The sequence below is a fragment of the Heterodontus francisci genome, chromosome 2 (genome assembly GCF_036365525.1).
Source record: "Heterodontus francisci isolate sHetFra1 chromosome 2, sHetFra1.hap1, whole genome shotgun sequence".
Classification (NCBI taxonomy): Eukaryota; Metazoa; Chordata; class Chondrichthyes; order Heterodontiformes; family Heterodontidae; genus Heterodontus; species Heterodontus francisci.
In genome coordinates this window covers 127235903-127252477 of record NC_090372.1, presented here as the reverse complement: position 1 = coordinate 127252477, position 16575 = coordinate 127235903, and the positions used below count along the sequence as shown (strand labels likewise).

The following is a 16575-nucleotide window of genomic DNA, read 5'->3' as shown; positions in this document are numbered from 1 at the left end:
GTGCTTGATGACCGGCACGGACACAATGGGCCGAAGGACACAATCACATTGTGGTCGCTGCTACCTTGAGGTGCCTTTACTCTGAGGTTATTCATTAATCCTGTCACATTACACAATACTAAATCTAATATAACCTGCTTTCTGGTTGGTTCCAGTACGTGCTGCTCTAAGAAACCATCTTAAAAGCATTCTATGAACTCATCATCTACTATTGCCAATCTGATTTTTCCAGTTTATATATAGATTAAAATTACCCATGATTATTGCCATCCCTTTATCACAAGCACCCAATATTTCTTCTTGTATACTTTGTCCTACATTATGGTTACTGTTAGGGAACCTGTAGACCACTCCTTTCCCCTTCTACTCCTCATCTCCACCCAAACCAATTCTACATCCTGATCTCCTGAACTAAGGTCATCTCTAACTATTGCACCAATGCCATCCTTGATTAACAGCGCTACCCCTCCACCTTTACTGAGCTTCCCATTCTTCTTGAATGTCATATACCCCTCAATATTTAGGACCCAATCCTAGTCATCCTGCAGCCACGTCTCCATAATGGCTTTCAGATCATATTTATTTACTTCAATGTGCGCTATCAGTTTTTCTACTTTGTTATGAATGCCACATACATTCAGATACAGAGCCTTCAGTTTTGTCTTTGTTATCTTTCTAACATCAAGTCTCGACTGTTGGTGTGTTCTTAGGTTTTTTCTCACTGTCCTTTCCTGCCATTCTCTGGCCTTCATTTCCCATATTACTATTCTGCTGTCTTGCTACGTCTACCCAGGCTTGATCCCTCACCCTCTTGTTTAGTTTAAAGCCCTCTCTACTTCCCTACTTATACGGTTTTATTTTTAGAGATACAGCACTGAAACAGGCCCTTCAGCCCACCGAGTCTGTGCCGACCATCAACCACCCATTTTATACTAATCCTACACTAATTCCATATTCTTACCACATCCCCACCTGTCCCTATATTTTCCCTACCACCTACCTATACTAGGGGCAATTGCTAATGGCCAATTTACCTATCAACCTGCAAGTCTTTGGCATGTGGGAGGAAACCGGAGGAAACCCACGCAGACACAGGGAGAACTTGCAAACTCCACACAGGCAGTACCCAGAATTGAACCCGGGTCGCTAGAGCTGTGAGGCTGCGGTGCTTGCCACTGTGCCGCCCTTGCTAAAACACTGGTCCCAGCACGGTTCAGGTGCAGACCATCCCAGTGGCACGTCCCCACTTTCCCCAGTTCTGGTGCCAGTGCCCGATGAACCAAAACCCACTTCTCCATCACCAGTCTTTGAGCCACCTATTCATTTCACTAATCTTATGTACCCTCTGTCAATTGGCACGTAATAATCAGAGATTATTACCCTTGAGGTTCTGCTCTTCAATCTGGTGCCTAGCTCCTCATACTGTCTAAGCAGAACCTATTTCCAATTCTACCTATGTCATAGGTACATACATGGACAATGACAACTAGATGCTTCCCCCCCACCCCCACTGCAAGTTCCTGTCCAGCTCTGAGCAGATGTCCCAAACCTAGGCACTAGGTAAGCCACACAGCCTTCTGGACTCATGTTCTTGGCTGCACAGAGCAGTGTCAATCCCCCTCACTATACTATCCCCTACTACCACTACATTCCTTTTTGCTCCCCCCACTTGAATGGTTTTCTGTACCACAGTGCCATGGCCTGTCTGCTCATCCACCTTACAGACCTCACTTTCATCCACAGAGGTTGAGAACATCTCAAACCTGTTTGACATTTGCAAAGTCTGAGGCTCCACAACTACTGTCTGCTCGGTCCCTTTACCTGCCTCACTCACAGTCACATCCTCCTGTCCCTCACTGCTGACCAAAACAGGTGACCCTGTTTTAAGAGGTGTTACCGTTTTCTGAAACAGGATGTCCAGGTATTTCTCCCCCTCCCTTATGTTGCACAATGTTTGCAGTTCAGCTTCCAGATCAATAATCTTGATCCGGAATTCCTCTAGCTGCGTACACTTTCCGCAGACGTGTTTGTCCTAGATCGCCTTGGCATCCAGAAGCCTCCACATACCACAGCTGCAACATAACACCAGTCCTGCCATTGTTACTTATGCTATTAGTTAATTCACTTTAATTACTTAATTACTTTCTTAATTAACTCACTGTTTCCTCAATCTACTAAGCTTAACTAGTATTATCAAATACAAACCTTACAATTTCTAAAATTACCTGAGTTTTGAAAGATAAGTGATAAAACACTCACCAACCAATCACCTACCTTGGAGTCAAAGGAAGATGACACACCAGCTGCTGGAAGCTAAAAAAAGATAGGAAAAGGAACCCCTCTTTCCCCCTCTGCACTGAATTCCCACATGCACCAAATTCCAGCCTCACTATGCAATGTCTCACTTAGGCTAACGTCTCTTCACTGCGTTCAGCTAAGAACTGGTCTGCTTTATATAGAGATTCTAATGACTCACTAGCTCGGCTTCTGCTACAATAATTTGCACCTATTGAACCGAACTATTTTCAACTATTTGACATAACTACCACTGCTGGCTGCTGCTTGTTTAACAAGGCATTTACCTAACCAGGAGATTTTAAAGCCTGACTCTTAATCTAAAATTTAAGCTTGACAACTTATCAGAACTTACCACGTGCACCAAATTCAGCTTCACTCAGGCAAATGTCTCTTCTCGCTGTGTCCCTCACTGCGTTTAGCTAAAAACTGGTCTGCTTTATATAGAGATTCCTCTAATGAAAATCCTCCCAGCTTCTTAACTTGCCTTGAGATTTAATATTGGATATAATAGTGGTCACCTTCCTCTGGACCTCCTCCAGTGCCTCAGTCTCCACTCCATATATGGGGTCAAAACTGAATACTACTCCAAATGCAGTTGTGCTGAAGTCTTGTATAGTCTAAGCACCCGTCCACCACCTTAAACATACACTCCCTCCACCACTGATGCACAGTGGCAGCAGTGTGTACCATATGCGAGTTGCACTGCAGAAATTGACAGCATCTTCTAAACCTGCACCTCTGCCGCCTGAAGAACAAGGGCAGCAGATACGTGGCAACACCACTACATGCAAGTTCCTCTCCAAGCCACACACCATCCTGACTTGGAGCTGTATCGTCGTTCCTTCACTGTCGCTGGATCAAAATCCTGGAACTCCCTTCCTCACAGCACTTTTGGTGTACCTACACCCCAAGGACTGCCGTGGTTCAAGAAGGCAGCTCACCACCACCTTCTCGAGGGCAGTTATGGATGGGCAATAAATGCTGGCCTCGCCAGCAATGCCCACATCCCATGAATGAATAAACAAAAAATTTATCTAAGGCTTTCTGGAAATCTCCCCTCTGCTTTATCTACTTCTATTTATCTTTTCTTCAGCTCTGTAAAACCCTTTGAGATGTTAATGGTGCAGAAATGCAGTTTATTGTTTTAGTTTGGCTAAAATATGAACTAGGATGTTTAAGCTAAAAGTGGAACAGAGTGCAGAATGACAAATGGTCCAGGTGAAAGCAGCATCCAGTGTTTTCCAGTAGGCAAACAGTTGGGATGTTTCATTGCAAGTGTGCTTGTCAGGTGCTTCTATAACCCTGTTAGTCATTGGTTCACCATTATAAGTAAAGGCAATGGTGTGGATTATGCTATGGTAAGGACGGCGAAGCTGAAAGTATTCACTATCATCACTGCATTGAAACTGACAGCAACTTCTGGAGTCTGCACATCCACAGAATAGTGCAGAAATGCAGAAGTTGCTGTTGGTGATTCTGCACTTCTCCAGAGGGTGAGCTATCCCCCACCACCCCCAAGATTTAAGTCATATATATGGGAACACCACTGTCTACCATCCTCCAGGCTATATGCAACCATTTACTATGACTCACTGTTTTCTGTACTTAAGTCAATTTTTTATCCAGTTGGACACTGACCCCTCTGTTCCATGAGCCTCAATTTTGTTAACCAGCCTTTTATGTGGTACTTTATCAAATGCTTTCTTAAAATCCATATAATCAATATCCACCATACTCCCTTCATTAACCTTCTGTTACTTCATCAAAAAATTCCATTAGATTAGTCAAGTATGATCTACCTTTTACAAATTCGTGCTGACTATACTTAATTAATTCAAACCTCTCCAAGTGCCAGTTGACTTTTCCCCCTGATTATTCTTTCTAAAACCTTACCCAACACTGATAAACTAACTGACCTGTAGTTGCTCGGACTGTCCTTACACTCTTTCTTGAATAAAGGTGTCGAATTTGCCACTCTCCAATCCTCAGGCACCTCCCCCATATATAGGGAAGTCTGGAAAATTATGGCAAGCCCTTCCTCTATCTCCATCCCCACTTCCTTTAGCAACTTGGAATGCAAGCAATCTGGACCAGATAACTTATTACCCCTAAGGATAGCCAGCCTTTTTAGTACCTCTCCCCTCTCAATATTTATCCTATCCATTGCCTCTACTCTCTCTGCTACTGATATGTCAGATTCCATTTCCTTAGTGAACACTGATACAAAGTACTCATGAAGTATATTAGCCTTGCACTGCACCTCTAAGCATAAAAAGCCCTCTTTGTCCCTAATTGGCCCCACTCCACCTCTTACTACTCGCTTACTATTTACATTCCAGTATAAGATTTTTGGGTTTCCTTTTATGTTGACTGCCATTCTGTTCTTGCGTTCACTCTTTTCCAGTCTTACTTTCCTCTTCACCTCTCCTTTCAACTTATGTATGGCCTGATTCTCACTTGATGAGTTCACCTGATATGCATCATATGTGATCTTTTTTTTCTTTCATCATAATCTCTATCTCCCTCGTCATCCAAGGAGCCCTATTTTTGGTTCCCCTACCTTTCACACTTGTTGGAATGTACCTCGCCTGTACTTGAAGAATCTCTTCCTTAAAGATAACTCATTGTTCCGATACAGTGCTTCCTGTCAGTCTTTGGTTCCATTTTACCCTGGCTAGATCCCTTCGTATCACATTGAAATTAGCCCTCTTCCAATCGAGACATTCTACTTTATTTTGTTCCTTCCTTTTCTGCATTACTAGTTTAAACCTTATGATACGATGATCACTCACCCAAATGTTCCCTGAGATCCAAGATTTTATCAACCAGTTTTCCTTTACTTGAGGTCCTTTAGAAAAGAACATATGAATTAGGAGCAGGAATAGGGCACTTGGTCCCTCAAGCCTGCTCCACCATTCAATAATGTTCATGGCTGAACTGATTACTCCACATTTCCACCTACCCCCGATAACCTTTCACCCCTTTGCTTATCAAGAATCTATCTACCTCTGCCTTAAAAATATTCAAAGACTCTGCTTCCACTACCTTTTGAGGGAGAGTTCCAAAGACTCACGACCCTCTAAGAGAAAAAATTTTGTCTCATCTCTCTTAAATTGGTGACCCCTTATTTTTTTAAAGAGTAACCCCTAGTTCTAGATTCTCCCACAAGAGGAAACATCCTTTCCACATCCCCCTTGTCAAGACTCTTCAGGATCTTGTATGATTCAATCAAGTCACCTCTTACTCTTCTAAACTCCAGCAGATACTAGCCTAGCCTGTCCAATCTTTCCTCATAAGACAACCCACCCATTCCAGGTATTAGTCTAGTAAATCGTTTCTGAACTGTTTCCAATGCATTTACATCCTTCCTTAAATAAGGAGCCCAATATTGTACACAGTACTCCAGATGTGGTCCACCAATGCACTGTATAACTGTAGCATAACCTCGCTACTTTTATATTCATTCCCCTCACAGAGACAGCATGGTTTTGTGAAGGGGAGGTCGTGTCTTACTAATTTGATTGAGTTTTTTGAGGAAGTGACGAAGGTGATTGATGAGGGAAGGGCGGTGGATGTTGTCTATATGGACTTTAGTAAAGCCTTTGACAAGGTCCCGCATGGCAGACTGGTGCAAAAGGTGAAGTCACACGGGATCAGAGGTGAGCTGGCAAGATGGATACAGAACTGGCTCGGTCACAGAAGACAGAGGGTAACAGTGGATGGGTGTTTTTCTGAATGGAGGGATGTGACTCGTGGTGTTCCACAGGGATCAGTGCTGGGACCTTTGCTGTTTGTAGTATATATAAATGATTTGGAGTCAAATGTAGCTGGGCTGATTAGTAAGTTTGCGGATGACACAAAGGTTGGTGGAGTTGCGGATAGTGATGAGGATTGTCAGAGGATACAGCAGGATATAGATCGGTTGGAGACTTGGGCGGAGAAATGGCAGATGGAGTTTAATCCGGACAAATGTGAGGTAATGCATTTTGGAAGGTCTAATGCAGGTGGGAGGTATACGGTAAATGGCAGAACCCTTAGGAGTATTGACAGGCAGAGAGATCTGGGTGTGCAGGTCCACAGGTCACTGAAAGTGGCAACACAGGTGGATCAGGTAGTCAAGAAGGCATACAGCATGCTTGCCTTCATCGGTCGGGGCATAGAGTATAAAAATTGGCAAGTCATGTTGCAGCTGTACAGAACCTTAGTTAGGCCACACTTAGAATATTGCGTGCAATTCTGGTCGCCACACTACCAGAAGGACGTGGAGGCTTTGGAGAGGGTACAGAGGAGGTTTACCAGGATGTTGCCTGGTCTGGAGGGCATTAGCTATGAGGAGAGGTTGGTAAAACTCGGATTGTTTTCACTGGAACGACAGAGGTGGAGGGGCGACATGATAGAGGTTTACAAAGTTATGAGCGACATGGACAGAGTGGATAGTCAGAAGCTTTTGCCCAGGGTGGAAGAGTCAGTTACTAGGGGACATAGGTTTAAGGTGCGAGGGGTAAAGTTTAGAGGGGATGTGCGAGGCAAGTTTTTTGCACAGAGGGTGGTGAGTGCCTGGAACTTGTTGCCAGGGGAGGTGGTGGAAGCAGATACGATAGCGACGTTTAAGAGACATCTTGACAAATATATGAATAGGAAGGGAATAGAGGGATATGGGCCCCGGAAGTGCAGAAGGTGTTAGTTTCGGCAGGCATCAAGATCAGCGCAGGCTTGGAGAGCCGAATGGGCTGTTCCCGTGCTGTACTGTTTTGTTCTCACAATAAACGATCACATTCTATTAGCTTTCGTAATTACTTGCTGTACTTGCATAATAACCTTTTGCGATTCTAGGACACTAGGACACCCAGATCCCTCTGCATTTCAGAGCTCTGCAATCTCTCACCATTTAGATAATATGCTTTTTTATTCTTCTTGCCACAATGGACAATTTCACATTTTCCCACATTAGACTCCATTTACCAGATCTTTGCACACTCACTTAACCTATCTATATCCCTTTGTAGCCTCCTTATGGCTTCTTCACAAATTACTTTCCTACCTATCTTTGTGTCATCAGCAAATTTAACAACCATACCTTCGGTTCGTTCATCCAAGTCATTTATATAAATTGTAAAAAGTTGAGGCCCCAGGATTGATCCCTGTTGCACACCACTAGTTACATTTTGCCAGCCAGAAAATTACCCATTTATGTCTACTCTCTGTTTTCTGTTAGCAAGCCAGTCTTCTATCCATGCCAATATGTTACCCGCTACACCATGAGCTTTTATTTTCCGCAATAACTTTTGATTTGGCACATTATCAAATGCCTTCTGGAAACATTGACGTATATCTTTGGCCTCCTTGTCTCGAGAGACAATGGGTAAGCGCCTGGAGGTGGTCAGTGCTGTGTGGAGCAGCGCCTGGAGTGGCTATAAAGGCCAATTCTGGAGTGACAGGCTCTTCCACAGGTGCTGCAGAAAAATTTGGTTGTCGGGGCTGTTACACAGTTGGCTCTCTCCTTGCGCCTCTCTTTTTTCCTGCCAACTGCTAAGTCTCTTCGACTCGCCACACTTTAGCCCCGCCTTTATGGCTGCCCGCCAGCTCTGACGAACGCTGGCAACTGACTCCCACAACTTGTGATCAGTGTCACAGGACTTCATGTCGCCTTTGCAGACGTCTTTAAAGCGGAGACATGGACGGCCGGTGGGTCTGATACCAGTGGCGAACTCGCTGTACAATGTGTCTTTGGGGATCCTGCCATCTTCCATGCGGCTCACATGGCCAAGCCATCTCAAGCGCCGCTGACTCAGTAGTGTGTATAAGCTGGGGATGTTGGCCGCCTTGAGGACTTCTGTGTTGGAGATATGGTCCTGCCACCTGATGCCAAGTATTCTCCGGAGGCAGCGAAGATGGAATGAATTGAGACGTCACTCTTGGCTGACACACGTTGTCCAGGCCTCGCTGCCATGGAGCAAGGTACTGAGGACACAGGCTTGATACACTCGGACTTTTGTGTTCCGTGTCATTGCGCCATTTTTCCACACTCTCTTGGCCAGTCTGGACATAGCAGTAGAAGCCTTTCCCATGCGCTTGTTGATTTCTGCATCTAGAGACAGGTTACGTGTTTGCGGCTGCCTGCAATGAATTTGGCCTAACCATCAGCCTCAAGAAAACGAACATCATGGGGCAGGACGTCAGAAATGCTCCATCCATCAATATTGGCGACCACGCTCTGGAAGTGGTTCAAGAGTTCACCTACCTAGGCTCAACTATTGACATATATATATTTACATAAACCATCCAAAGTTTTGAAATATTTTAATGAGCCTTTTGAAACATGTATGCTACAAACCAGCCTCCAAAACTAGAATTAAAGTCTGGAATCTGTTAAAATCTAGAATTCCTTGCTATGTTCTTGCTCAAGAAGCCTTGAATACTTCATCTCATGGTTCTATTTTTTGGGTCTTTCAGTATGATGCATTTGTTTGTTCTATGCATCATTTGTTGTCATTTCATTTTCATATTCTATTTCAATCTCTTTATGTAAATGTTAACTCAAAAGCCTTTGTTAGAATGATGTAATCTTACAGCATAGAAGCAGGCTAGATGGGCCATTGTGCTTGTGCTGGTTCTGTAAAGAGCTGCCTAATTAGTCCCGCTGCCCTGCCCTTTCCGCATAGCAATGCAAATTGTTCCCTTTCACCTTTATATTCAATCCCCTTTTGAAAGTTACTTCCATCATCCCTTTAAATAGTATATTTCAGATCATAACTCTGCATAAAAAAAATTCCTCTACCCTTTAGTTCATTTTGCCAATTCTTAAATCTGTGATTTGTAGTTACTGACCCAGCTGCCAATAAGTTTCAACTTATTTACTGTACCAAAACTCGTCATTTTGAACACCTATTAAATCTCTCATTAACTTTCTCTCTTTGAAGGAGAAAATCCCATTACTGAAGGCCCTCAGCCTTGATATTATTCTGGTAAATCTCCTCCACACCCTCTCCAAGGTCTCAACAGCCTTCCTAAAGTGTGGTGCCAGGAATTGGATACACGATTCTAACTGAGATTTAACTAGTGATTTATAATGGTTTAACATAACTTCCTTGCTTTTACACTCTGTGCCTCTATTTATAAAGCCAAGGATCCTGCAAGCTTTTTAACAGCTCTCATTCTTGCTGGAACTTCTTGATCAAGCTGTAGATATGCTTCTATAATGTTGCACTGAATTGATTAGGATCTTCCAACTGAAATACAAGTGTTTTATTACATAATATTCCATTAAGCAACCTAGTCATGAAATGGAAAAGTGAAAGTAAAATACAGTGGTTGCTGGAAATCCGAAATAAAATAGAAAATGTTGGAAATAATCAGCAGGCCAGGCAGCATCCATTTCAGGTTGATGACCTTTCATCAGAACTGAGAAAAGTTGGAGACTTATTGATTTTAAGCAAGTGAAAGAAGGGAGGGTGGGAAAAAGAACAAAAGAGAAGGTCCGTTTATAGGATAGAAGGGAATAGATTAAATGACAAAAGGGTTCAGGGTGCAAGGCCAAAGGGAGTGGTCATGGGACAGGAAACAAAATATGTGTCAAGAGGAGGTATGAATGGCAGAATCATGAACAGCTGCCATCCGAAAGTGAAAAAAAGGAGAAAAACCAAAACCAGCAAAGAGAAAGGAACCAAAATGGGGTCAAAGATTGCGATCTGAAATTGGCAAACATAGTGAGTCCAAAAGGTTGTAAAGTACCTAATCGAAAGATGAGGTGCTGTTCCTTGGGCTTCGTTGGATCACTGCAGGAGGCTGAGGACTGAGGTCAGAGTGGGAACAAGGTGGAGAATTAAAATGACAGGTGATGTTTCCAACCCCCTTGGTACCCCTCCAACTTTCAGTGACTCATAACCATCAATGCATCACAGGTTTCACCCTATTCTCTCAGCGCTTGGGAAAATTACCATTCACCCCACGGAATTTCATTGTTTGGAGCCCTTTAAATTTGTCTAGAGCTTGTATCTCATTTGTACCAAAGTCATTGATTTTGCTCGGGCTATCTCTTTTTGACAATGGTGTGTGCCTCATGTCTTTCTTCGCAGATACTTTGAGGAAGTACTCATTCAGAATATTTACTATTTTGTGCTTATCCTCTGCTTTGAACCTCTTTGCATCTTTTAATGTTCTCTGTTCTCATATTTCACTTCATTTTTGCTGTTATGTTTTGGCACTCAGCAATCTTTTATCTACATTTCCTTTGCCCCATGGCCACTCATTTAATGTGTTCCTGCATGATCCTGTATACATCATAGTTGAACCCCTTCCTCTTTCTCCCCACTTTTAACTTGTTAACCTATTTAAGGTCATGCTTGTTTGGTCTAAGTTTTCTGATCTTCGGAATGTATTTATCAAAGCTAGTAAGCATTATTCATTTAAAGGTGTTACATTTATCCTCTACTAATAAACATCCTCTTCTGAAACATTTGCTTTGGTTATTTCCTCATTGAATTGAAGACTTTTATGTACCTGGTTCTTGGTCTTCAGTATTTCTGATTGCAAGATCATGTAGCCATGTCTCTCAGGGCTTTACAACTTCTGTTTCATGTAAGTTGTCTGGATCATTAATAAATATCAACTGTAAAGGAGCAATGCCACTCATAGCATTCTTGAAGTATTTACCAATTCTAACTCTAAACAATTTGAGTTTTCCCATTTTATATTTAGTTATGTTACAACTGAGGCGGGAGGGGTGCACTATTTTTTCTAGTTCCACTTCTCCACAGGTTACAACATATATTTAAATGTTCACCCAGTTACCAATACGATCAAACATAGACTCTACTCTTTATCCCAGAATAAAATACATCAACCGGGTTCCTTCAATGAACAACAAAATTATCAGTTTGTTATAACACAAGACATAACCAGTAGCAAATAAAACTATTAATACACGGTGAAATATGAAAGTTCCCTTTTTACCTTGGCTCCTCTCTCACATACACACACTGGTTAACCAAAGAAAGATATTTTCTCTTTAGAGCTCTGTTACAAATAAAAAGGACGAAGAATACTTTGGCCAAATACTTGCTAATTCTTGAAGAAAACAGAAGATATGGAAAGATGTCAGTTGCCCCTTTTTGGTTTGACATCCCAAATATGCGTAGATAGCTGTCACTGGGATTTTTCTAGAACAGTTCTTTTCAGGCACTGTTGAAGGCTTTCCAGGAGAAATGCGACAATAGGGGTTTCTGCCAGACTTTTCAGGAGAAATGCAGCATCAGTTTCTCTATTTCTTACACTGGATTCTCAGAAAGTTCTCAGAGATGGAAGAGGGTGCTGATGGTGACTGCTCTCTTGGTTGGTTTTCGCCAACTGCCTTCAGAACAGTTCACACCCCAACACACTGTCCAAAGCGAAACCAAAACAATATCGCAAGAGTCAAGCCTCTTGACCCCTATAAATCTTGACCTGTCACTTCTCTGTAAATATTTCCCCTCCCAAGTTTAAAAAGCCCCTGCTGGGTATTTAATCTGAAGACAGGTGACTTCCAGTGAACATTATTTTCAAACAAGACCTCTCAGTGTCCTTTCAGTGACCCCAGTGAAAAAAGATCCATAGAATCCTTTTCAATTTTCCCAAATAAAACATGTCCATAGTCTAAAACACATGAGTCCTTGAAAAAAACTTTAAAAATATAGAAGCACTATCATAACAGTTGAATGAAGTCTCTGTAAATAGCTTGTTTGCACTCAACTTTTTTAATCAGTTGCATTAGAACTGACTAATAGCAATTTTTCTTTTTCAGAAACTGACACTGTTGCATGTGAACAGCAACCAGTGCTTGGATAAATCTACAGAGGCAGACAGCCAGGTGCCCACCATGAAAGATTGCAGTGGGAGTCGCTCACAACAGTGGATTCTGCGTAACGTCACACTCCCTGAGGTTTTCTGATGGATCAGCTCTGAAGATTTAATGGGCTACCTCTGTGCACCTTACTGCTAGATTTGTACTTAAAATGAACTTTCATCTTAGCAGCTAATAGGTTCCTCCTCTGAGCATGTGGACTCATTTTGAAGGATGTTCAATACAAAACTTTTTGGTCTTAGAACTGCATTCCTTCTTCGTGGTTTGAGACTACAAACTATGGCGAAACTGTGCACACTGATGTTTACATTGTTTCTAACCGATTTAAAAAGGGGAAAGTGGGGCTGACAAGATTGTTTAAATCTCAATGAACAAGCTTGCACTGTTCATTAAGCAAATATGGTTTAATCTAGGAAGTGGACCTGACATATCACTAGTTCTCTGTCAGCAGCATATCATTGTAATCTAATTGCACAATTGTTGTATTTGTTTGAAATCGTGTCATAACTCAAACTGTCCACAATATCTCGGAACATTTTGGTTTATCCATGGTAACCAATACTATACAATATCAGAGCAAGAGTACAATGAAAATATCTATCGAACACATTCATTTAAATCACTTTTGTATGAATAAAATCTATTTAACAGGGACAGAAGTCATGGAAAAATGAACAGTACAATTATGATGACTTTAATTTTGTGTAGATTTTTATACCTCAATGAAGAATGAACCAGTTCTGATTTACAAATTGTGAACATTGTTTTGTTTGCATTAGCAATTGTTTCAGTTAACCCTTTCTAAATATGGCATAATAGAAAAGTAGAGGCCACTTAGAGACAGGAAATTGTACAAACATGTTTTTTTTTCTTCAACTATCTTTTTCATTTAATTTTTCTCCTTTGTAATTTCTCACCCTGGTTTTGCAGACTGTTGAATCTTGTTCTTTTGGCTCCTTCCCGAATTATTCTTCAAGAACTGCTGCTATGAACCAGTCGAGGAGCATTTCACTAACCAGCTTCTGAAAGACAGTGAATAGATGTCTCTGTATATGAATAATGCATTTGCTCATAATGTTAGTAATGTGTGTGGCCTAGGTTCTCTTGGATGTAGATTTTTCTTTTTTTCCCCTTTTTATACATTTTGTTTGATAAAACCAATTAAATTCACTATAATAAATGCTCATTCATCAGTGGACTGAGAAGCAGCTGGAGCTTTTGCAGGAAGAAGTCTTCACTCCGTCCATATATCATCTTACCACTTCATTATTTGCATAACTATACTAGATTCTGTGAAATACTGGTGATTGCTTTTTTCCCTAATAAAATTTTGAAAATGGTTCAGTCATGTGTGTTTGCTACCTACCCATATCAGATAGCAATAAAATATCTAATTTATACAAGTCCTGCGTTAACATTACTTTGGGTTTCTTTTCCACTTTTTTCCCCTTTTCTCTCCTTTCCTGCAAGCATTAGTTCTTCTTTGGATACAGTTCCATGGATTCCAGATACCTTCCAGTACCAATACAAAAAACATGAATTAGGAGCAGGAGTAGGCCACTCAAGCCTACTACTGATGCTGGAAATACTCAGCAGGTTAGGCAGTATCCGTGGGGAGAGAAACAGATTTAATGTTTCAAGTTGATGACCTTTCATCAGACCTTCCTGTACTAATCTTTAGAAGCCATTTTTCGTGTAAACCCTCAAGTGTGAGTGTTGTCATGCCATTTGACCATGGAGTGCGTCATGGTCAAGGCCAAGCCTGTCCTCACCTAGCTGTATATTCATAACCTTCAAGCAGGGGGTCACTGAAAATCATTCAGATTTCCTCCTTCTTTAACACGGGCATTGTAGACAATTATAACACCTCGACTGCCAATCCAGTTAACTCTGCAAGACTGGAAATTGAACTGAGACTCTTAATCGGTCTATTTATTTCAATCTTTTCCAACATTTGAATTCTGTCATGCTATTTTATATTCCCTTTTGTAGCATTTAGGCCCAGGTTTAATAGTAATTGATTTCGTCTTGCCATTTTTTTCTCCCCTTCTCTAGTCTCTTCCCACCTACAGCTGTGACTCTTCTGCTGCCCTCTGTTGCTACTCAGTTTCCAGATTTCTGGCCCTAACCATCTCTTTTCTATGAACATCCAATCTCTCTACACCTCCATTCACCCATCAGGACAATCTGAGGAAGAATCTTGAACTTTTCCTTTAATTCCACTCACTTCCACCAAATAAAATGTGTTGTTATGGGTACCTGCATGCATCCTAGCTTTGCCTGTCTTTTTGTCGGCTGTGTGGAACATTTTGTTCCAGTCCTACTCAAGCCCCCTCCCTCATCTTTCCCAGTACATTGATGCCTGTATCGATGCTGGTTGCTGCTGTTCTACTTGAACTGGAAAATTTAATCAGCTTTGTCCCAAATTTCCACCCTTCTCCCACCTTCACATGGTCCGTCTCCTATTCTTCCCTTCCTCGACTTCTCTGTCTCCATTTCTGGGAATAGGCTGTCAACCAATACCACTATAAACCCACTGATACCCACAGCAACTTGACTAAACTTCCTTGCACCCCACTTCCTGTAAAGACACTCTTCCAGTTTCTTCATCTCCATCACCTCTCTTCTGACGATGCAACTTTCTATAGTAGCATTTCCAATATATCTTCCTTTTTTTCTCAACTGAGATTCCCCCCAACTGAAGTTGACAGGGCCCTTGACCATGCCTGTTCCATTTAATGCACTTCTGCTCTTGCCCCTTCCATTCTGCCAGTTTCTCCATCTGTCCAGATGATGCAATCTTCCATACTGACTCTTCTGATATGTCTTTTTCCTCAACTGAGGATTCCCCTCCACTGTGGTTGACAGGGCCCTCAACCCTATCCAGTCTATTTCCTGCATTTCTGCTCTCGTCCCTTCCCTTCTCTCCCAGAACCACGATAGTGTTCCCCTTGTCTTCACTTTCCACCCCACCAGCCTCCATATTCACCAGATCCTCCTTTGCCATTTCTGCCACCTCTAGCATAATGCCATCTTCCCCTTCCCTCCCCTTTCAGCATCCCTCCATGACACTGGTCCACTCCTCATTCACCCCAAAACCTCCCCACCTACAGCACCTGTCTATGCCAGTGCAGGAGAAAAACATTTGCCTCCTCCCTTCTCAGCAGCCAGGACCCCAAAACTCCTTCCAAGTGAAACAGTAATTTATTTGTACTTTCAGTTTAGTATGCATTGACCACAAGTCATGGGAGTCAGTTGCCAGCGATAGCCAGAGCTGGCAGGCAGCTATAAAGGTGGGGCTAAAGAGAGACGAGTCGAAGAGACTTAGCAGTTGGCAGGAAGAGAGAAGTGTAAGGAGAGAGCCAATTGTGTAACAGCCCCGACAACCAATTTTATCTGCAGCGCCTGTCGAAGAGTCTGTCACCCGAGAATTGGCCTTTATAGCCACTCCAGGCGCTGCTCCACAAACCACTGACAACCTTTAGGCGCTTACCCATTGTCTCTCAAGACGAAGCCAAAAAAAGAAGAAAGATTTGCTGCTCACAATGTGGTCTCCTCTACACTGGGGAAGCTAAACATAGACTGGGTTACTGCTTTGCAGAACACCTCTCTGCAGACGCAACCCCAAACTTCCTGTCACTTGCCATTTTAGTTCTCCATTTTGCTCCCACTCTGACCTTTCTGTTCTGGGCCCGCTACAGTGTTCCAATGACGCACAATGCAAGTACAAAGAACAACACCTCTTTCGACTGGGCACTTTACAGCCTTCCAGACTCAACATGGAGTTCAATAATTTAGATCGTAACTTCTGCTCCCATTTTTTCTTTTTCCATAGAACCATAGAAAAATTATGGCACAGAAGAAAGCCATTCAACCTATCGTGTCCGTGCCGGCCGAAAAGATTAACTGCCCAATCTAATCCCACCTTTTCCATGTTTTTTCTGCTGGTTCATTTTTTTTTCTTAATTCCTTTACTTTGTGTTTGGACGGCTGCTACCCTGCCATTTATACCTCATCCAGATGCATCTTTTGCTGCTTTGCTTTGTCCTATTACCACTCCCTTTGGCTTTGCACCATGAAACCTTTTGTCATTTAATCTCTCCTGCCCTCCACCCTATCACAGACCTACCCTTTTATTCCTCTTCCCCCTTCCTCCCCGCATCCCCCCCCCCCACCTTTATCTTGCTCAAAGCCTATTCCATTTCAAACTTTTACAATTCTGATGAAAGTTCACGCAGATCTGAAATATTAACTGTTTTTCTCCTCACAGATGCTGAGTATTTCCAGCATTTTCCATTTTTAATTTCAGATTTCCAACATCTCCATTATTTTGCTTTTGTGTTATATGAACTCGGATTTTATGTTGTTTTTAGAATTTTATCAATGGCACATGGGAACCATGGGCTTCAGAGCCCCGCCTGGTTAAAGGAGGTGAGAGG

At 42.2% G+C, this 16575-nt stretch overlaps 1 protein-coding gene across 3 annotated transcripts in view; it reads left to right on the top strand.

Annotated features, from left to right (window-relative positions):
- The window catches only part of galnt1 (UDP-N-acetyl-alpha-D-galactosamine:polypeptide N-acetylgalactosaminyltransferase 1), a 203273-nt gene extending 189795 nt beyond the window's left edge, over positions 1-13478 (top strand). For all 3 annotated transcript variants that reach the window (XM_068010567.1, XM_068010558.1, XM_068010548.1), the window contains one exon: positions 12077-13478. In XM_068010567.1, coding sequence (XP_067866668.1) covers positions 12077-12223 — 147 coding nt within the window. In that variant the 3' untranslated portion in view covers positions 12224-13478. The remainder of the gene's footprint in view (positions 1-12076) is intronic.
- Positions 13479-16575: the final 3097 nt, after the last annotated feature.